Source organism: Lepidochelys kempii, chromosome 5, assembly GCF_965140265.1.
Source record: "Lepidochelys kempii isolate rLepKem1 chromosome 5, rLepKem1.hap2, whole genome shotgun sequence".
Taxonomy (NCBI): domain Eukaryota; kingdom Metazoa; phylum Chordata; order Testudines; family Cheloniidae; genus Lepidochelys; species Lepidochelys kempii.
Window position 1 is genome coordinate 84,968,260 of NC_133260.1, and position 23,907 is coordinate 84,992,166.

The 23,907-nt window shown below is 37.3% G+C and overlaps 1 protein-coding gene across 1 annotated transcript; it reads left to right on the forward strand.

The window, feature by feature from the left end:
• The first annotated feature begins 4,427 nt into the window (after positions 1 to 4,427).
• DIRAS2 (DIRAS family GTPase 2) lies at positions 4,428 to 23,366 on the forward strand. Its single transcript, XM_073344904.1, has 2 exons — positions 4,428 to 4,760; positions 19,139 to 23,366. The coding sequence occupies exon 2, from the start codon at positions 19,177 to 19,179 to the stop codon at positions 19,774 to 19,776; it is 600 nt and encodes a 199-aa protein (XP_073201005.1). The 5' UTR covers positions 4,428 to 4,760; positions 19,139 to 19,176; the 3' UTR covers positions 19,777 to 23,366.
• The last annotated feature ends 541 nt before the right edge of the window (positions 23,367 to 23,907 follow it).

Genomic DNA, 23,907 nt, shown 5'->3' on the forward strand with positions numbered 1-23,907 from the left:
GTTCTATCACTTCAGAAGTCTCTTACACACCAGAACATTCTTCCTCTTATTCAAGTTGCAGCTAGTTTGTACAGCAAGCCTTCCCTCCATAGCATGACATATATGCTTTTTCAACATCCAAAAGGATAGCTATCATAAACTCTCTGTTCCTCGTGGCTTTTTGTATTTCTGTTTCTACTCTTACAATATGATCAACTGTGCATTTTCCTTTCCTGAAACCATTTTGTACAGTTTATAATTTCATTTTTTCCTACTGTGCTACTTATCTCTCATTTATCACTCTTTCCATAAATTTGCCCACATATTGTGTGAGGGCAATAGGTCTATATGCATCCTGTCTTGCACATTCTGTGGGTAGTATGCTTTTCCCTATACATAATTATATAATTTTATTAAAATGCTGGTAGGTGCTTAAGCATTGCATTACCTATGCTCTCTTTACCTGGGGCTGTATTTTTACTTTTGTCTATAGCTTTTCTGAGTTCTTGCATGCCGAAATTTTCATTGAGTACATCATCTTATATTCTACCCAGCCTTGTAAGAGCTCACAGGTTTCTTCAGCAAACATACTTTTTTTGTTCACAAAACTCTTTACTTTGATTTGTGTCTCTACTATCATTCTGGAACTTTTGCTAAAATGTCTGCTTTTCCTAAGTTAAGAGTTTTCAACTTTATCATTTACTATAAGACCAGGTATAAATTTGTTTTTACTCCATGTACCATTTCATTCTTTTCACTTCTTTATATATATCTGAAGTGTTGAAAGCTTTGTTCATTTTCCCACAGTACTTCCTCCAACTCTCCTTCTTTGCCTTTTTAATAGTTCTTTGTGCCACTGCTTTACATCTTTTATAGCTCATTAAGTCCTTGCTATTCATTGTACTTTTTGATTGTTTGTATGCCTTATTTCTTTCTTTACTTGCTGCTTTACAATATTCATTCCATGCAGAAACTGGATTTCTGAGTTTGTGGCAATTTGACATCTTGCTTATCGTTAGGTTGACTGCTGCTACAACTCCCTTTGTTATATTATCATGAAATTCTTCTAAATTATCACTTATACAATTGGTACTCAGATACTCAGCACACTTACTCTTAAGAGTCCCCAGTTGGCTTTTCTAAGGCCCAAGGTATGAATTCCTTCAGCGTTTTCAACATTACCGTGGTCGTGATATGTAAGTGGCATAGAGAAGTGATCACTTCCCATTCCATTTTCTTTATAGATTTCCCAGCTGTATTTGCTTGCTATATTGCTTGTCGCAATTCTCAGATCTAAACATGAAAAGATTCCATCCATCCACCTAATTAAAGCTAGTAGGTGCTCCACTATTGAGCATTACCAGCTTATGCATGTCAATGAACTGTTTGCCATTATAATCAGTTTTCCGATTTTCTTACAATTCATTATGGTTATTAAGGTCTCCATAAATAATACATGGGCCTTTGACATCCTTAACTAACTCCTCCAATTCTGGATTGTCTAGTTTTTCCACATGGGTTGTAAACAATATAGATGGGTATAAAGGTACTGTTATTCTGCGGAAGAATCTCAACAGTGTTGTACTCAACACTTAAATTCTATACATCTATTTCAATGTAATTAAGACCTTCTCTTTCTAAATATACAGAGCCCTCCTCCACTTGTTATTTCTCTATCACATCTGATTACATCATATTCTGGAAGTCTAAACTATATTTTCTCACTAATCATGTTTCTTGTACACATAATGTCAGGTTTGTCTTCCACTTCAAAAACAGTTTTCTTTAGTTCCTGACCATGTCTTATTAAACTATGTGCATTCTAGCAAAAAAAAAAAAGTTAGAACTATGATGTTTAAATGACACTATTACTTTCATTTAAAATTGTGATGAATGCGGTCTATTGAGAGATTGCCTATATGCCAATACTTTTCTGCTGCTTTTGTTATAATTTTTATTTTTTCAATCTTCTTCCCTGTCTGTAAAGTGCATTTAATCAATTCCTTCATAAATGCTGTAAATTTATTTTTGCCTATAAGCACCACATTTTCATCTATTCCCCTTATATTATCTTTCCTGCCGTAAGCTACATATCGTTTTACCAGTAGCTCTTTCTACTGTCACTTCCTGGCTTTTATATTCCCTATCCCAGCTCCTCCTGCAGCTGGGTTTCACGTGCAATTATTGCTTATCAATCCCTGGCTTCCCTCCAAGTACATCATATAAAATTAATTGGCCCCTTCTGGTCGACATTAATACACTCAGGGTTTATGTGGGATGGACACCTTGTCACACATGGTATCCCTTTCAATACAAAGATTAATGGCCCACGTATATACAGGCAAATCTCCTGGTAATTTCAATAGGGATATAGCCTGAGTAAGGATTCCAGGACAAGAACTCATGCATGTCAGTATAGGGACTTATCAATCATCTCCAAAGGAAAAATTAATTTTTTGGGTAGGGGAGAATCACACACATTGACCAAAGGAATATTTTGGACAGGAAATAAATTGAAAAGAATGGGAATCTCAAAAGGACTTTTTCTTAAAAGCAGATAACTCTGATTAGAAAAAAATTCCACTGAAATGTAGTTCAACAGTTAAATCTCCAAGCCATGAATGAAGTTTGAATGTGCAAAAAACTCACAGAAAGACATGGCTCATGAAGGGCTTGCTCCTGCTCTTTCTCCCTTTGAAGTGAATGGCCAAATTCTCATTGATTTCAATGACAGCAGCATCACAATTCAGATATGTAAACTGGAAAATTATTCATTACAGGCTGTGCCTGCATGCCAATACAGAAATAGCCAAGCTGAATCTGGAGAAGTACTTGTACTCTTCTCTGTCTGATTCAAGCATACGGGGCCAAATTCCACTCTCACACTATGGGGGGATTGCACCAGTGGATCTGAGAGTCCAAGTTGACCTGCTGTATTACAAAGTTCCTAGAGTATGACACTTAGCTATGAAAGGGTGCTTATTGCCGAGCTGGTTACAATTCTGTAATACCACTGGGGCTCAGAGTCACGATCTCTTGTTGGGAAGCACGTGGGATAAGGAGGTAGGAAGTTATCTGTACCAACCCTAGGTGCAGATTGCTTCCTCTAGGCACATTAAAATAGTCATAATCTGGTTAAATTTCTACTGTGACACATACATCTACTGGAAAAACCTTTCATATATGTGTTCAGCTGGTGCCCATTAAGATTAATAATGGAGTCATGCTGAAAATAAGCAAAACAAAACCTCATGAAATAAGTGTGTCATTGAATTCCAAACATCAGACCAGTCAGCGCAGCCATGGTGAGTTTACCACTTGCCTCCTTCAGCAGCCATGCAAGGCCTGAAAACTGACCACCTGCAGACCCATTGTGAGGGGCAGACATAGCATAGAAAGGCTGCTCTAGGGGACTTAGCACCACCTGCACCCTGCAGAACCAGTGCTCCATAGCGGCACATTCAGAGGCATCATTTATTGGAGGGATGAGCACAAGGCCAGTTCTTTCAAGACTTCACACGCCTACATATCACAAGCTCTGAATGAAGGGTTGAGGGTAGAAGATACTGGTGCTCCAAGCCCTGCTGCTGGGTTATGGAGTGGTTACTCCCACCCCACCCCCCCAACTGCACAGACAGCCTGTTTTTTTGGTGGCTTTTGCAATGGGTCCTGGGATTTGGCCCTGAACAAAAAACTCTTCTGAATGTTAAAATGGGCATTAGTATAGAAGAGAAAGGGAGTGACAGCCTTTAGATCAGATTTTCACAACTAATCATGAATATTTACCAGTGCAGGTATAAAATCTATTCATTCATTTTAATATGGTGACTATTCATAAAGAAAAATGAAACTATTTTACTTGTCCCCCCCAAAATACCAAAAGCAAACAAGCAAAAAACCTCACTTGCTTCAGGTGAGTGGAATTTTGCAAGGCTGAGTTAGACCATTAGACCAAAAAGTGATTTTTATTTCATTTACAATAAATTATTTTATTTCATTTTTCCAATAAATCTTTACCAGAAGGGGCCAGTTCCTCACCTGATGTAGATTAGCACAGCTCAAGTGACCTGAGTGGTGCTACACTAATTTACACCAGCTGAGGACAAGTCCAAGCATATCTTGGCGAGCTTTATAAAGCTAAAAGGAAAGTGCTTGCTCCATATTTAGCTACTTAGAGAAGGGAGATGTGTGTACATAGATGAATACATACAGCAGTCTTAAAATTACAAAATACTAAATGTTTGGAGGACCTACAATAATTAAATGTAAGACTAATTGTACAAATAACATGGCAGTTGATAAAGTGACCAGAAAATTCCAGCCCTTAAAAACATATATATGTTCCACAGTTACTCAGTAGGTGGCACTTAAAAGCTTAGATGAGCTTTGCAGTCGCCATTTAAGTACCAGCAGCAGCCGAAGCTGAAGTCAGTCCATCTCTGAGAGCAGAGAGTGTGTGTGTCTGGAGGGAGATTGCAACCAAGCCAACAAAAGCATTAACCACGGCCCAGGCACCCAGAGAGAGAGAGAGAGAGACAGAGAGAGACACACACACACTAGAGTAGGACCAGAACAGCAAGAGCACAGGTAACAGAACAAGGATCAGACAGCAGCAACCAACAAGACACAAGAGAGAAGCAGCCGGCTGAGTTACAGCTCCTTTATTTAAAAACAGATAGCTGAGGTTTCTCTCGAGAAAACCCACAACAGAAAGGCTCTACTGCTGGTACTATGACAGGCAAGAATTGAAGAGCATTTGGCAGAGTTGTGTTCCTTCTCAGGTAATCTTCTTAAATCATTTTTCTACTCAGCATTGTATAAGAAACATTAGCTATGTATTAAAAGTAGGTGAATTTTTTTTCTTAGCCAAATCCAGCACTCTTTCCTCAGGCAAAAGTCCCACTGAAGTCAATGGGAATTTTGCATGAGTGAAGATTGCAAGATTTGGTCCTAACTGCATATCTCATGCAGATGAAATGTTATGTTTATAAGTAATGGTTGGAAAGAAAGACTGGAGCTGGTGACAAGAGTACTGGCTATATGTGGAAAAATGTTTCTTAGTTTACTGGGATATCAGTAATAGCTTTGTAACAACATTTGAAAAATATTTTCATTCAAATACGATGGGCTAAATTCTGCCCTCATTTACACCAATGCAACCCATTGGTTAAAAAGATGTTGTTCTAGTTTAAATGAAGATATTTAACCGTATATGATGGAAAATGGGAGGGGGAAATGTTGAGTATGAATCAAATTAAAAAGATTTTCTCTTTTTCTAAAGCAATAGAACTAAATTTTAGACAACTCTTGAGTATTCCTCTTGCAGGCTGACTATTTTTATTTTTACTCAAAGTCTCACCTTACTCTTATTGCTGTTTTCTCTGTAAAATGTGGGCTGTTATATATGGTGAAGTACACAGTCACAATGATGTGAAAGTTGAGGACAGAGCAACAAGATTTAAGTAATATCCTTAAAAGTATTTTTTAAAATACACACATAATTATATGCACTAAATATTTATTTGCCTGTATGTACAAACTATATATATATATAATGCATGTATGCACTATATACATACACACACACACACACACAAACACACCTCTCAATATAAATGGAACTTTTATGGTTGATCTTTATCGCTACCTTTGCCAGGGTTTACAGATTCAACTGAATCAAAAGTATTTACAGATCCTACAGTTTTTAGATTTGGGTCAACTGGCCATTTCGGTGTTTCTTCACTGACTGACGGCTTTTTCTGGGGTGTAGGGAACTGCCACCCAGGGTTCCAGTTACATTTACTGTGCATTTTATTAGTCAGTCCTTGGGGACTGTTAGGTGTCTCATTGCTAAGGTTTGTAAAATGAGTGATACCACAAGATTCCGTCCTATCTCCAATTGTATGTAATCATTTCTAACCCCAGGAGAATTTCAGCTGTTCAGCTGTAAATCTATTGCCCTATAGAATCCTAAAGTCTGGGAAAACATTTGAATGATATGTCCAGCTATTTCGTTCTCAACCCTGGGAAGACAGAAGTCTTACTGTTCAGTAGATGTTTTCAACAGCAGGAGGTCTCTTCTTTGTGTCCCTATTTGTGTAGGCATGTGGCCACAAAGATTAGGAACCTTGGTATCACTTTTGACCATGCCCTCTGCATTGAAAGCCAAGAACCGAAGTGATTTTCCCCCAGTTATGCCACACTTTTGTTTATTCCAAGATGGTCTAATAGCAGAAATGCATGCCTTTGTGACCCTGAGGCTCACGGTAATAACCTCTTCAAAGACCTCTCAGCTAAGTTGCACCAACATTTGGCACTTGTTCAGTAACATGACTGCTCACCAGTTTGAGTCATAATGATTATATTACATCTGACCTGTATTCTCTTCGTTTCTATTCTTTAAAGTGGTGGATTCAAATATGAATTGGTACTGCTTGTTTTTAAAGCTTTTGTTGGTGTTGGCTGTGGCCATACATTCAAGACCTGTCTGCTCACTGAGCTTTCTGCTGAGAAATATTTGTACTCAGACACATCTGACCATTTGAAGGTCCAACCATTGTGTCCAAAGCTAGCAGATGAGCACAATTTTGTTGTGGTATGATGTGAAATGCATCCCCCCACTGAAATCTCTCTCATTTTCCTCCCAGCACCCTTTTAAAAAGCACCTCACTATTTTCTTGTTCAAATGTGATTTTTACAATGACTATTTGAGGGTCTCTATTTGCTCCCCAACAGTCTCTTTCCCTTTTTCAATAAGACTCTTCAGCATGTGTGTGTTATAATTCAAAAGGGGCATCATTTTATTATACTGTATTTGTTTGTGTTTTGCTGTGCGTCTCCATGAATGTTTTTGCAGTAGTGGCGAAACTTCTAAAATCAATGTACACATTTGTGCACTTCACCCCCAATTTGCATATGAGCACCCAAGCATTTCCACACCTTAGTTGGAACTGCACTCACATCAAAAGCTTTGATCCAATAGTTTACTGTCTTTACCGTATATTGACATGCTATTCAGTTCTCCAGATTTTTTTTCTTTTAATACTTTTCATCTTTAATCAAGCAAGCATCAGTGTTACAGACTAGATCCACAAGGAAAAACAACCACTGTGCATTTGTGAAGGCTGTTACATGATGTTACAAATATGGACCCCCCCCACCCCTCCTTTTTAAACACACATTCTAGTAAAAGGCACTTTGTCCACAGCAAAATGTCACCTTTAAAAAAAAATCAGTCTATTTGGTTATCTTCAGTTTCAGCATAGCAAGAAAAAACATTATATAGGATCATCTGAGCATTGGCCTGCTAAACCCAGGGTTGTGAGTTCAATCCTTGAGGGGGCCATTTAGGGATCTGAGGCAAAAAAAATTTGGGGATTGGTCCTGCTTTGAGCAGGGGGCTGGACTAGATGATCTCCTGAGGTCCCTTCCAACTCTGATATTCTATCTGTTTTCTGGGGTTATATCGAAGTTTCACATGGAACTAGGGACCAATTAAATTATCTTACTCTAATTGCTGGAAAAGACAGCAAATAAGAACTTCCAGGTGAGAACATGTCTTTAAATCTAAATTGAACCTCAACCTATTTTCTGTTTGAGATTATTTAAAAAAAAAATTCAAACAATAAGTCCTTTCCCAGATCTTGTACCGCACTTGAATAGGATGTAAAGAAAAAGAGAAGAGCAAAGTTTGTCAGCACCTTAAAATGAGGAAGAAGAGACTTATACTAGTGACATGAAGACTCTAATTTTCCTCTCTCACAATGAAAGTCAGCAGCAGCTTCTCTGGAGCAAATGAATTTAATGCCAGAGGAAAACTGATGTAACAGAGATCAATCTCCCAGATTTCCTAAAGGGTGGGAGTGCTGCCAAACCCTGTAGCAGTGAAATGCAGCCTACCTAATAGTTATTGCAGCTAATGGGATAGTTTCTGGTTGAGACTGGATTGGTGGCACTGAAGTGCTTGCATACTTTCATATTCCTGCTTTAAGATGGACGTGCAGTGCAGCAAGGCAACAGCATACAAAAGGCAAATCCATTTCTGGGTTGTACAAGGTGCTTCAATTTAATGTCCAGTAACTCTGACTTAAAATCAATGTCATGCACAGTTGAGATAAAAATAAAATAAAATAATATAATTGTATGTTTTTCTTCTCCAAACAAGTCTAACTAGGTTTTTATCTTATTTGAAAAAGTCGGTAATTTCAACAGTCAAATATCAGCTACAGCTGATAATTGAAATATTGAGTTTTAAAAATAAGCCCCAATGGAGAAAGATGGTCTCCTTAAAATCTGCCAAATTCCTTCAACCAAACATTGCAAACTTCAATAGAGAATAACTGGGAAAAGATTTTTTTATGTATAAGTATGTTTCATTGTATTTAATTTACTTATTTATATTTACTTATCATTTAGTCTTAATGATACTATTTTGTTCTTAATTCATGTGTCTTCTTTCTTGGTAACATTGGCTGAAACGAGAAATGAGGGAATATAATGAAACAAAGGTATATTTACCTCAAACACAGAGCAACTACTGAAAGTCTAAACTAACAAACAAGTTTGTATTTTTCTTTTATTTTTAGTAAACAGTCTTCAGTCTTCTGAAATTCAGGAGATTCCAAAAGGAAGAGATGTGGGTTTTGAAAATAAACGTTGAAATTGTTTACTTTAAAGTAAATCAAAAATATAAACTTATAAAACAAATTCAACTTTGCCTGTTCACTCCTGCAGTTTGGCAGCGAATAGATTCGTATGAACAATTAGAAACCCCTTTAGAAACCCATTATTGCTATACAACAGTATACAAATTATACCCAGATCTTATCTTAAATCTTTGTTTTACAAACAGCTTCAAAATATAGTTTAAATCACTGCATTGATTGTTTGGTATTTTGTCTAGGGGGTTTATCTTGTGAAATTGAGATATTAAGACAACGGGCCAGGTTCCAATACCTTTACTCAGGCTGAGTAATGCTTTATGCCACAGATAATATAATTGACTTTAATGGGACTATTCTGGAGTAAGGTTCTATTCAACATGAGTAAAGGTATCAGAATCTGGCCCAGTGTTCATGATAGTCATCACGATCTTCCTAGCAATAGAAAATAAAATTTGTTATGGTTTTTCATAAGAAAGGACTATAGGATTTGGCTCAATCTCTAACTGTTCTGCTTCCATTGAAGATCTGGACCAATAGCTTTTTGTCATAACAGTAAAATTAAGCTTTTCAGGACTAAAGTACTGTGCGGTTAGAATAAACAAAACATTTGTAGTTTTTCTGTTATTCCCTCTAGCGAAAAGAAAGTAGTCTGAAGTATGTATATATCTTTATATACATAGTGTATCAGTACATAGTTGCCAATTCTTGTGCTTTTTATCATGAGTTTCACAATATTTGGTGTTTATCCCACTCTAATCAATTTGTCTAAATGCATAAAGTTACACATATTCATAAGTGTTTGCAGGATCAAGGCCTAAAATCTGATCCTGCAGTCCTTACGCTGACAAAACTTCCACTGAATAAGGATTCTAGGATTTGACAGACGGGCATAGAATAAATAAATTTAACAGCATTGTATTTTATTTTGTGAGGGCCAAATCCTGCTCACTTACCTCAATTTCAGTTTAATTGGAACTACTCCTGAGAAAAAGGCAAGCAGGATTTGACCCTAAGTATTTAATGGACTAAAGTGCTGATTCATTATGGTACTTAAATATGTGTGTAACTTTAAGAATAGGAGTAGTTCCATTAAATCAATAGGACTTCTCATGTGCTTAAAGTTAAGTCTGATTTTAACTACCTTGCTAAATTAGAGCCAAAACTATTAAAGATTTTTTTTTAAATTTACCAGCATCAGAAACTAAAAATTAACATGGGGTTTGTTAAACAGATATTGGACTGGTACTCATTATACTGGATAATAGTTTGCCTTTTGGTTTTGTCATTTTATGAAATCCGTTCATATTTACATATGCATTTCTCTAGTGCTCAGTCCTCCAATGCATGATGCACTCTGGTCACAATCTAACAAAGCACTTAAACATGTCCTTATCTTTAAGTCTCATGTTCATAATATGGGTATCATCTTTGACTTGGACGTTTCTCTTGGTCCTTACATCCAGACTATGTCTAAATCTTAACAATTCTTTCAGCATAAGATCTGTAAGATATGGCCTTTTGTATCCATGTACACAGCTTAAACTCTTGTCCAGGCTATAATCATGTCTCAGTTACTGATACATGTTTCTCTCTGGCCTTGACAAACATAATCTTGCCCCACTCACATTCATCCAGAATGTTGGAGCAAAAATCATTTCCCTACCCCGTTGCTTTGACCATGTCACACCTCTCTTTGAATCCCTCCATTAGCTCTCCTTTTTCCATCACATTAACCAAAAGCTGCTTGTCTTCACTTTCAAGACCCTGCGTGGCCTCACCCCACCCTACCTATCATCTCTGATTCACCATCAAGATGTTGACTCCCACCTCTGGTCAGCCCACAGGACCAGCCTCTATTGCCCACTTTCAAACAATCACCTTCATACTTTCTCTCATGCTTCCCCTCATGCTTAAGAGGCGCTCCCCATAAACATCCATAAAGCTACCTCATTATCCTCCCTCAAAACTCTCCTCTGCCTTAATACCTGTAAAAAATTGACAACAAATAGGCTGCTGGTATGCCGAGACCACAGCCTATCATGCTGACCATCGTCATCTTTGTTTCTTGTATTTCCATCTTTCTCCATCTGTTGTCTCTTGTCTTACACTTAGATTGTAAGCTCTTTGGGGAAGGGACTTTCTTTTCATTCTGCAGTTTTACAGTTCCTAGCACAGTGAGGTCCTGGTCCATGACTACGGCTCCTAGATACTATGGTAATACAAATAACATTGTCCTGGGTTAAAAACTAGTCAAGATTTTATTATTAATATGATATCAATATAGAATACTTTTTTCACTTTACTGAGGGAAATGTCTTCCTAGAAAATGTCTTCTGTACAATATTTCATAGGTGTTCAAACAGTTTTAAAGGACACTCATTTGGAATATTATTTGAACCTCTTTTAACCATACAGGTGCAAACTTTGTTTCTACACAATTAAACTAACCTCAGGAGAAATGGCATGCATTGGAACTGATTGTTCTATGGATATTTTATCTTTGAAAAAACATAGAAATTAATGACTGCTCATTGAAAATATGCCAGTTACTTTGCAAAATCAGAGCATAGCTTCTGTAATCAATGAATGATATAGCTGCTGGGTTCTGCCTCCTTTAAATGCTCATTTGTCTTTGAGACAGAAGTGTAGGGCTCTTGTTCTTAAAAAAAAACTTTCAATATTAAAGTCACTGTTTTATTTGCATATTTTGGGACAGATTCTCCATTGCAGTATAACCACTGTATTTTGCATTGTGGATGAAATCTGCTATGAAGCCAGTGTATCCAGCCTGAAAAGATCATCCCAGTTCAAGAGAGATGCTCTGGTGGCTTGGACAGGCTTTATGCTCTCCCCTTCGTTGCTGGTATCAGAGAAAGGAAGATGGGTGGTAGCTGAACAAGAGTGTGTGTGGCCACTCCAATTCATAGGTTTTATTTAAAGCGATTATGCTCATCTAGTCCAATCTCCTGCAAAATACACACATTCCTACCTGTGGTTTTGACCCCATAGTGCTGTTATCAACCCTTTGGCTGCTCTAACTTAATACAGGGGGACCAATCCCGCATAAATCAGTGAAGTTCACAAGTGAGCTTTTAGCAACTTTTGTACCCCCTTCCAGTCAATTTGCATTGTGTACAGTTCGGAACATAGGTAACCCTTCTGAGTAGTTTGAGTTTGTGCATCTTACAAAATACGTGGAGTAGAAGACATCCTTATTCTCAAAAAACAAGCAAAAATTATTGAAGAGCGCATCCCAGACAGAAGATGGAGTGTGAGGGCCCAGAGCCTTATTTTGATTTCCCTGTACAGAAACTAATGCTGTCCACTGTGAAACCACATTATTCTACTACCTCCTGACTGGATTCACATGCAAGCCAATTAGTCAGTATTGCCTCTCCCATTTACCGCAATTTGATTGTGACTACCTTTCATCATGAACCCTGGCCAACGCTAATCCCGCTTTTGCTCATGGTCCCTGAACAAAGCTCTTGAAGTCTACAAGCCTCCACTGAATCACTGATCCAGTTAGTAACTCCCTTCCTCATCCCACACACAGTAACTTTTCCAGTGATTACTTCAAAGCAATTCTAAACCCAAATAAATAATCATCTTTCCAGTGTCCAATAATAGAACATCATTCGGTCAACATGACCCAGCATATTCAGAAATAATCACATAATTTCTAATCGCTGCACCCAATGACCTAGACAAAAATCACTGATTTCCTTTTTAATTATATTTTTTTCACTGTCAAGAGCTTTTTTGCTACATGCATGCCTTATATCCAGTATTCAGAAACAATGTTCAATCGGACTAAGTTATAGCTCTGATTTCACAAAGTACTTGTAAACACATACTCACCTCCATCTCTGTGCAGCAAAGCACTTTTGCAACTGCTTAAATGCTTTGCTGAACGGGGACCTAAATCACTTGAACAGACTCCCTTTATTTCTATAACCCAATACATTGTGGGCACCAACCATCTGACCATTACCCCCTCTCCATTATACACCAACAAGCATATCAAAGGCTATTAAATTCTGGGACACACAAAGAAGATTTGGTATTAATTGATCATACAACATGCGCATTATTCTTATAGAGAATTCTACATTATTATCTGGCTTTAATTTAGTTGAACGCTAGCACTGGGCGTGATTCCTAGCTCATTGAAAAATACATAGGAGTGCCTGCATAAGCAAATGTGCTTGGGAGATCTTTTATCACTTGTTCTAATAAAAATTAACAAATATTGGCCAATGGCAAAACTCTAAAGCCAAATGCATTTTTTAAAGATACTAATCCTCCCATTCCCAGGTTGCCTAACCACATGCTCTTTTCACCCAAACTTCAGCACTGCTGCGGTGGTTGTCCCAATCATGCATTAATATATCTCAAAAGAATGTAATTACTCAAGCTGGAATTGGTGAGAATACAGGGGTTGACAACTGTACTTATGAAAAGTACCAGGGGATCTTTAATGACCAGGGTCTTTGTTTTACATCTCATCTGAAAGACGACATCTCCAAAAATTGTGTCCCTCTCACCACATTGTCATTCTCTACTGACTCAAAGGACACCTAACAAGTCACCCGCTCCCTTTCCTGCTTCATCTAGGTGTTCCTTAGAGGTTTTCAATCCTCTTGCTGATCCTGCTTACTAGCTTGTGAGATCTGACAGCATAAGGTAGAATGGCTGTGGGCAAAGGGAATGCACAGCAACACCGTTAAGAGGTTCCTGGAATATACTTCATTCTAAATTCTATATTGCATAGCAGGCATTAAGAAAACCCAAAGAGATCACAGGTCAATTGGCTTAATGACTTTTTGCACCACTTAAATGATCTGACCAAAGCACAATCGTACCACAGCTTTGAAGTCCCTCTTCACATCACGACATGAAGGATTTTGTTACATTTAATGTCAGACACCAGGAGATTCCCCTCCTTTACTACAGAGAAGGTTAGCTCCAAAACAGTTGAAATACATACGAAACCTACACTTTGCAAAGGTATATTAATAATAAATAAAAAACCTTTTTAAAAACCTTAACGTCCATTGTCCAATAGCTTCCTGGAGAGCATGGAGTTGCCATCGTGCAGAAAAACTTTAAAACATGGTAGTTATCAATATATGGATTAACTAAAAACAAGGCAATTTGCTATAGTAGCTTATCAAAGCAGAGGCTGAATATGACAAAACACTCAGACAACAATTTTGTTTTCTGTCTTTTCAGACAAACTGAATGCATGAGATAATTTTAATTACTTTCATTAGGTCTTGCACTCTATACACCATGTCTCAACCTATGTGACTTGCCTAGTAGCTTTGTATTATACTTAAATGCTCTGAAGAAAGACAGAAGTTATTTTGAGTTAATATTTTCTCCTGGGTGAGTTTCTGCTCTAACCTACAACTACATTGCAATTAGCACTGTGAAAATATTCGTTCTGCTGATAAAAATGGCATGAACAATCCCTCTGTCAGACCCTCAGCTGGTGTGACTTGGCAGTGGAGCTGTGATTTGACTTCAGTGGTGCTATGACGATTTACACCCACTGAGGATCAGGCCCGTATATTTACAAAGTATTTTTTTTATTCACCACTAGAATTAAAGATGCTTTTGACAGGCACAGAATCTTTGGGTTGCAAGAAAAAAAAACTTTTAGCTGTTACATTTTCCCTTTAAAAGTATCATGTTTCCACCTGGGGCAAAAATTTTTTTAAAAATTCACTATTTTGCCATGAAAACAGGAACAAAACATATCATTTTTGTCATGAAAATTTTTGTTCACTAATAAATATGATGAAATTTTGCCTATTATTTAACAACCAAATGGTCATGAAAACCTCTGCTTATGACTGCTCACAAGTAAGGTCCACTTTAAAATAATTTTGGCCATTTGCTCTATCTTTTCTTTACCTGTCTGCCTTAACCGGTCAGCTAGACTTTTTTCTAATGAATTTTAATGCAGCAAAAAGACACTATCCAGATATGGTTATATTAAATAAATGTACAGGCGCAATGAAGCAGATAATTACATGCACAAATATGTAGATCTATTTTGTCTAGTACAAAAAAGGCCATACTCTTCAGATCCACCCATATGTTAGTGCTCCAAGGTAGGTGTTTAGTTTTGTTTAGATTCTTAGGCACTAAAAGGGAGTCAATAGTACCTTTGCCTTCATTGATTATGGGATGACTCATGTGAGTGCAGACTGCAGAACTGGAGAAGACAATAGGAATTCCATTTGCAGAGTGCTTTCAGAATCTGGTTACTTATTTACATCTACTGAAGTGCCACCTTCTGAAAATATTCAGGTGCTGGAAAGCGGAAGTGCCTGCCCGATTAGTGACGTATGTGCTTGTTTCAGGCATGCAACTCAATATGACAGGTGTATATCCAGCATGGGCTTTGCTCTCTCTCTCAGCTACCTGCATTTGTATCTCAGCAAGTGCATCTACATGTCTGACTAGTGTGTTATTTACACTTTATTTCATGGCCAAGAACAATCCTTGTAATCATCTTGTACTTTCTGGGCTGCCTATTCCTCAAACATGCAACCACTCCATGGTTGTCCTACCACTGAGGCAAAATTTCCATGTCTTCTCTAGTCTCCATCTAGATCAGAAAGACTATGAAAGCATAGTTATTCACTAAGCATACCTTTTATATAATTCCATCTCTAAAATTCTGTTTGGAAACTGATGAATAGGGCTAAACTCATTATGACAGAGGTAAGTGAATTAATCACTGCACTGAAAGTTTATGGTTGCCTAGGACCCAGTGATCATCACCTGATTACATTCAATATGGGCAAACAGAGGACATTTCCAACCAGTAACACACACACACACACACACGTGCATTTATATATATATATTGTATACACACACACAAAGCTCCAAAGGGGCTAATTTCCCAAAGCTGACAAAAAAGATGACGAAAACTGACTAGGAGGAAAATATGAATGAAAATTGAAAACATGAGTTCTAGATGGCCCAAAATGCACAATTCCACAATCAAGAAAGAAGACAACATTGACTGAAAGCCCATCCTGGTTCAGTGGCAATGTGAAGGCAGTAATTAGAAATAAAAAAAGCAATATATAACAAAGAGAAAAAAGGGAAATGAATAGCAATCAATGTAAGTGAGAAGTTATAAAGTATAGATAATTGATAAAATAGGATGAAGACATAGAATCATAGGACTGGAAGGGATTTGGAGAGCTCATCTAGTCTAGTATCCTGCACTCAAAGCAGGACTAAGTATTATCTAGACCATTCCTGACAAGTGTTTGTCCAACCTGCTCTTAAAAATCTCCAATGATGAAGATTCCACAACCTCCCTAGGCAATTTATTCCAGTGCTTAACCACTCTGACAGTTAGGAAGTTTTTCCTAATGTCCAACCTAAACCTTCCTTGCTGAAATTGAAGCCCATTGCTTCTTGTCCTATCCTCAGTGGTTAAGAAGAATAATTTTTCTCCCTCCTTCTTGTAACAACCTTTTATGTATTTGAAAGCTGTTATCATGTCCCCTCTCAGTCTTCTCTTTTCCAGACTAAACAAACCCAATTTTTTTAATCAGGGAAAAATCCATGGCTAACAGGAGTAAGAACATAAGGAGATTTTTAAAGTATATTAGGAACACAAGAAATCTTAGAAATAGTATAGGTCCATTACTAAATGGAGATTGAGATCCAGAGACAGAAGAAGTGTTCAATAAATATTTCTGTTCTGTATTTGGAAAGCAGGAGGATAATGTGGTTGGATCACATTTGTACTTTCCAGTCTATTAGTAACCAAGGAAGATGTTAAACAACAATATCTACTAGGGATAAACATTTTAAAAATCAGCAGACCCAGATAATTTGCTCCCCAGAGTCCTAAAAGAACTGGCTAAGGAGGTCCCTGGCCCACTGATGTATTTTATTAAAAATTAACATGGGGAAATTCCAGAGGACTGGAAGAGTGCTGTCATTCTGCCACTATTAAAAAAAAATAGGCTTGAATACCTATAAGCTTGTTAGTCTAACATTAGTAAAAAAGCTGATTTGGGATTTTGACTAATAAAGAATTAAAGGAGAGGAATATAATTAATGCCAGTCAACCTGGTTTTATAAAAATAGGTCTTTTTAAACAAACCTGGTTTCATTCTTTGAGATTACAAATTTGATTGATAAAGGTAACTGTAGATGTAATAAACATACTTTTTAAAATACATTCGACTTAGGACCATGCAACATTCTGATTTTAAAATTCAAATGATAAAATATCAATAAAGCACATGTTAAATGGATTAAGAACTGGATAGCTGACAGATATCAAAAAAATAGTTGCCAATGGAGAATCCTCATCAAATGGAAGTGGAGGTTCTAGTGTTCCAGAGGGACTGTAATAGGCTCAGTGATCTAGGAACGAAGAATGCAGGCCAGACCTACAAAATGGGGGACTGTATCTGGGAAAGCCGTGACTCTGAAAAAGAGTTATAGGTCATAGTGGGCAAACAATTCAACATGAGCTCCCAGTGCAGTGCTGTGGCAAACAGGGCTAATGCAATCTTTGGATGTATAGACAGGGGAGTAGTGAGTAGGAATAGGGAGGCGATTTTACTTCTGTGTGTGAAATTGGTGAGATCAATACTAGAATACTGGGGATACCAAAACAGCATATATTTTTTAAAATGATGTTGAAAAATTGGAGAGGGTGAAAAAAACTCTCCAACATGATTTGAGAGCTGGAGAAAGTACCTGACAGTGAGAGGCTTAAGAAGCTCCATCTGTTTAGTTTATCAAATAGGGTGACCCGATGTCCCAATTTTATAGGGACAATTCTGATTTTTGGGTCTTTTTCTTATATAGGCTTCTATTACCCCCCACGATTTTTCACATTTGCTGTCCGGTCACCCTATTATCAAAGAGAAGACCAAGAGGTGACTTAACTACAGTGTGTAAGTACTTTCCTGGGAGAAAATACCAAGTAACAAAGAGCTCTTCAATTTTTTGATCAAAGGGATAACAAAAACAAATGATGGAAACTGAAGCCAAACATTCAAATTGGAAATAAGGAGTAACTTCTCCATCTCTTGATGTCTTAGAGACATGCCTTTCTGGATGATATGCTTTAGTCAAACAAGTTATTGGGCTCCACACAGAGGTAACTGGGTGAAATTTAATGGCCTGTGATACACAGAATGTCAGACTACATGATCTAAGGATCCCTTTCTGGCCTTAAACTCAATTAAACTATGAACTATCCTTCGTTTATTCTCTGCTTCCCCTTTTAAGGTCCAATTTGCCTGCCCTTATGCCTGCATAAGTCTCACTGAAATTCAGAGAAGTTTTGTATCATTCAGGGCCTGACAAACACCCACTGAAGTGAATGGGAATTTTTCCATTTTTTATAAATGGGTACTGTGTCAGTCCCAAAGTCAGCAGGATTAGCCCTTAGATAAAACCATGGTTATAGCCAAAGTTTCTCTAATTCTGGAACTACCATAGTTAACAGAACCTTGGATACTTTTTTACACATGGAATACATTATTGTTATTATGACCAGATTTATAGTTAGTTGCTTAGGGAGAGATTTTTGGTGACAGGTAATCTTGCTGAACCTACTGAACTTCAAGGTTGACAGAGAACTCACTACCAAGTATGCCATGCAGTATCATTCCTTTAATAGAGTTGACAGTATGATTCTTTTCAAAGTCTTATGAAGATGCAGATATCTCTTTTCTTGTAAATATAGACCAATATTAGCATGCAAAAATTATAATGTGCAATAAATAAAATCAGAATCAAAAGCTATAGTTTCCCTCTTGAATTATAAATGAGCATGCTCATTTAGGAAATAAAACAATATTTTTGAGGTAAAGCCAAAGTGGTGAAAACCCCCAAAGGCAGACTATGAAACACTTAGTGCTACCAATGAAATATTAGCACTTATCCGTTAGTTTTAAGTTTTGCTTCTGAAAGGTATGAATTGTACAACACTGGAGACAAATTCTCTATTCACAGAAGAGGTGTAGCATGGGCAGAAGGATAAGTTCACACACACTGGTCTCCCCATCAATATGCCTCAACAATGACCTGTAGTAAGTCTTCTATGGGTGAGAGTGTAACTCCATCTCCATAGCACATTCAGTCTCTTGGTAGACAGACTGTCAATAAGGATGTTAAATGGATGGGTATGTTTTGGGCTATGTACCTTTGCCCACTAGTAACTGGACTTAGTTACACATTCAATTTACAAAGGCCACCAGATAAGCACAAAATAGCAGCAATTTTCATCCATTATCAACCTGCACTGGGTTGGAATCCAGAAACAGTGCTGAGATGAATTGCTCTATAGCCCTTGATCAGTCCTTTTGAGTCATTATGTATTATTAATGTGCCATTACTTCAGTCATTTTCTCAAGTCTTTTTTACCATATAAGTTATAAAGCATTTTCCCCATGGAAAGCTGAATTAATATTTTGTTGCATTTTCCTTTATAGGTTTCCCCCCTAGTTGAGCATCAGATACAGTGAAAAGCATGCCTGAGCAAAGCAATGATTACAGGGTGGTGGTGTTTGGAGCTGGAGGAGTTGGCAAAAGTTCCTTGGTCTTGAGGTTCGTCAAAGGCACTTTCAAAGAGAGCTACATTCCCACCATTGAAGACACCTACAGGCAGGTGATCAGCTGTGATAAGAGCATATGCACTTTGCAGATTACCGACACTACTGGGAGCCATCAGTTTCCAGCCATGCAACGTCTGTCTATTTCCAAAGGACATGCTTTCATATTGGTTTTTTCAATCACCAGCCGACAGTCCTTGGAGGAACTCAAACCCATCTATGAACAAATATGTCAGATTAAAGGGGATGTGGAAAGCATTCCAATTATGTTAGTGGGGAATAAAAGTGATGAAAACCAAAACCGAGAGGTGGAGAGCAGTGACGGAGAAGCCATGGCCAAGAAGTGGAAGTGTGCCTTTATGGAGACTTCTGCCAAGTTGAACCACAATGTGAAAGAGCTGTTCCAAGAGCTGCTAAACCTAGAGAAACGCAGGACTGTGAGTTTACAAATTGATGGTAAAAAAAGCAAACAGCAGAAAAGGAAAGAGAAGCTGAAAGGCAAATGTGTGCTCATGTGAAAATTGCATAGTTATAAAGCAACCATGTAGTCTCATTCTTTCTGACAGAACCCAACATGAAACCTATAGACAATGAGGAACCATGTAAAATCCTATTTATTAGTAGCTGTTATGAAAGAAATACACTAGATTTTTTTAAAAGAGGAGTTTATTTGCTATGAAAAAAAACTCCCAGCAACTCAAATTATAGTTAGAAAATAAAATCAAGAATGAAAAAAGTAGGAAAGGATTTCTAATTTTAAAGCAAATAGAAGAAAATTTAATTCCTTATTAACAATATACTGCACTATGGAAGGACTGGAAGTCAATTACTTATGTTTATTATGCTGTTTGCATATAACTGTAAAGGAAGGTGATATATCTACATAATGCAGATTTAGAAGAGAAGGAAATGCCAATGAAGAAATCTAGAATGTATAAATGCATGTAGGATTAATTTATCATAGCCTTCAAGAATGCTGGAGATAACACAAATATTTTTCTGTACAAGTCTTGGTGCTGACTGTTCATGGTTGAAGGGTGTGGGGAAGAAAATAACCCTGGAGCTACCAATTTATAAACTATTGTACATTTGAGGGAAGTAAAGGGGTTATGCAGCGAAATGTGATATTGATTCTCCACTTACCATATTATGTCCCTCCTTAGTATTATGCTGATGAGCAGTGTTTGAACTGAATGATGGGGAGGGGGGAAAATCTCCTTGGGTCAGCGGGAGATCATCCCCTGCTCTCTGGACCCAGCTAAACCATCATTTCCAGGGATGGCCTGAACTTCTGGCCCAAGATATTTCCGAAGAGCAAATATTTGCCTTTGGAGCATGTCAGTTTATATCATATGGTGTGCAGATGGGGGAAAATTTTCCCCCAGGAGGACATACTCTGGACTCCCTCTACAAAGGCCTCTGTGGAAATTATTCAGTTCAAACATTTCTGATAAGAGCACAATATGATTGGTTAATGAACAGATTGTCTATAGAATTGCAGGCAGGTGTGTGTGTGAGAGAGAGAGAGAGAATGATTTTGCTCATATTGCCAGATTTGCCAAATCAAACTTCTGTATAATTACTGCATCTGAATTAGGATTTTGCCTGCATCTCATGATAAACATACACTAAACTATTAGATTTATTGTCTTTAAATTGGCAAATGGGAGTTATATTTATTATTTAAATTTGTGGTCTGAACAACTGAGACTATTCAGGGAACCATAGCTGGCTGTCTTTACTTAGAGAAAACTTTTATTGGCCCCATCTCTAGTGGCATTAATAGAAGACTTACCTAAGTAAAGACTACAGGATTTGGCACATTAACAGTTCAGTCAAAAAGTGAGTTACAATGCAATACTAGGTTCACAATAGAAAAAACAGGTTAAGACTTTTTTTTAAGGAAAACTGCTTTTTTGCAGTCCGAGATGGAGAATAAGTATATTTAATGTGAGTTATTCTGAAATCTCTCCAAAGTTTGGTTTTTTTTTTAAAAAATACACAACATGAATGGTTTGCTCTATATTCTACAACTAACAGCAAAGTGAAGACCATCAAAGATGAAAAAGCACATTAATTTTTTTAACAGCTATGAAATTGTATATTCTACAGTTTGCACCTTTCTGCTTTAAAACAAAAGGTATTTTTCGCAAACGTGCATGTCAAAAGCATATTATTGGAAAATGCAGTCAGATACAAGGAAAATTTGCATGCATGTTACATTATAAATGTCTTATAAGAGCAGTTTAAATGCAGTATTCACTTTAGAAATAATTACCTTGTTCTTAAAGTGATTTCTTGTTTACCTTCCAACTTCCAAACAGAAATGCAACCAGTTAGTTACTGGATAGCACGGTAGAAAAGGATTGTAGCAGGCCAGCTGCCAGCACTGCTGTTCTCAAAAGAGAGAAGAACTTAACTGTCATAATTCTCTCTGGGCAAAATCCTGGCTCCACTGAAGTCAATGGCAAAATTCTCACCGACTTTAGTGGGGCCAGGATTTCACCCTCTGACCTAATTACAGTAGATCTAGAGAATTGTAACTCTGCCGCTAATTCCCAGCTGCAAGAGCTACTGAGCCAGTTTTTCCTTTTAATCCTTAAAATAATCACATACGACTGAATAAGGAAAAGAAATGAGAAAATTGAAGTGAGTATAACAAACAGGCTTAAACTCTTCCTTCACTTTTTGATATTCACATTAAAATGAAATTCAGGATTTCTCTAGTCAATTGACCGTCTAAAACAATTCTTAAATGTATGAAGGATTCTGGAATTGTTTTATAATGCTGAGTGATTTTCTCTCAGACAGGCTATTGAAAAAACAAACAGTATTGGAAGAACAGTGATGTGACACATTTATCAGTGGTATATTTAGTGGGAATTACATAGATGTTTCCTCTGTTTGTAAGCTAATGGTTAAAGTGGTTAAAGATCCTCATCTTCCTACTTTTGGACTCCATTAACAAAATGGAAAATAAAAGAATGACTATGTTTAAGAAATATTGTTGCAGCCAGCAACGAATTAAAAAAATGAGCCATAGACAGAGCTCAACTGTATGGCAACTGAACTCCAATTGATGCTACTAGTCATTGTGAATATGTGTCAAAGGCACGATTGTGTTTGACTTGTGTCTGAGAACTTTTTTTGGTATGCTACATTTATATGATAGCTGTATAGAAACAAACTAAAAAGTCACCTTAAAGACAAAGAGCCTTATTACAATATTACTTACTTGCTTTTACTTTGATGAAGTTATTCATGATTTACACTTGTAAATGAGATCTCAATCAGGCTCAAAGAGCATGACTTTATCAATATTATTGGACCAAATACCATCCTGGACTTCAGTGGCGGACAGAGATTAGCAGTTCTGCAGTGAGAGTAGAAATAAAACAAGTAAAACCTGTTTCTGTTAGGGTTAAGGACCATTTCCTTTGACTCCCAGTGGATTCCTCTCCAACAATATAATAAGCCATGATTTATTTCATGCACTTGCATGTATTAAAGCAAGGTCAGTATAGAAGCAATATTATTCATGGACCACTGACTCTAATGTATTTTATACCCTTGCATTGCCATTGCAGTTTATAATACTAAAATGTTCATATCTGTGAGCTGGTCAAAAATATTTGTTTTGCTATTACTGATACAGATGTTCTTTTTCTTTATAGAACAACTAACAAAAAAAAACAAGAAATAAAGAGAAAATACAGTTTTGTTATATTTTGTGTTTTCCTTTGAAATGTGATTCCAATATACATAAGTTCTCTGAAAATGTACATGAACAACATTGCATACTGAATGCAGTATTGTAGCTGTGCTGGTCCCAGGATATGAGAGAGACAAGGTGGGTGAGGTAATATCTTTGACTGGACCAGTTTCTGTTGGTGAGAGAGACAAGCTTTCAAGCTTATACAGAGCTCTTCTTCAGGTCTGGGACGTATAACCCAGCTATATACAAGGTGGAACAGATTATTTAGCATAAGTAGTAAACATACATTTCAAGGGACCATTCAAGGTGAAATGGCCTCTTAACACCTCTCCAGTCTTAGGTGGGAAAGAAAAAAAGCTGTGGGAGTGGGGGGGGGGGGCTAAGTGGGTTATAGATTGTTGTAATAAGCCATGAAGTCAGTGTCTCATACTTATTTCATGATTTTTGGTATCTAGCAAACTTACGAATTTATGAATTCCCAGGCTCATCTTTTGAAGGAGTTGTGCAGGTTTCATTTGAGGATGAGGACTAAGAAGTCAGATATACAGTGATCGCTTTGTGAAAAATGTTCGCTCACAGTTGCTATGGTGTTTTTGTCTTATTTTTCTGTGTGAGTTAATTCTACAGCATAGTGATTGTCTTAGTGCACTGGATTAGGTACAGCGCATATTGTGATAAGCTTGTGTAGGACCCATGGATCTTGAAAGGTGTGTTGTGGAGAGTGTTGATCATCATAACAGTGGAGAGAGGTCTATAGGTTTTGCATATGTTCTGTCACGATCTGGTGCTGCTTTGAGTTGGTGTGTCCTGGTCTTTGGGGAGTTTGCTTCTGATGATGAGCTTGGAGAGTTTGCAGGGTTGTTTGAAGGCCAGAAGAGTGTGTTCAGGAAAGATTTCTTTCAGGATGTGATCCCTATAGATTAAGGGATGTAAC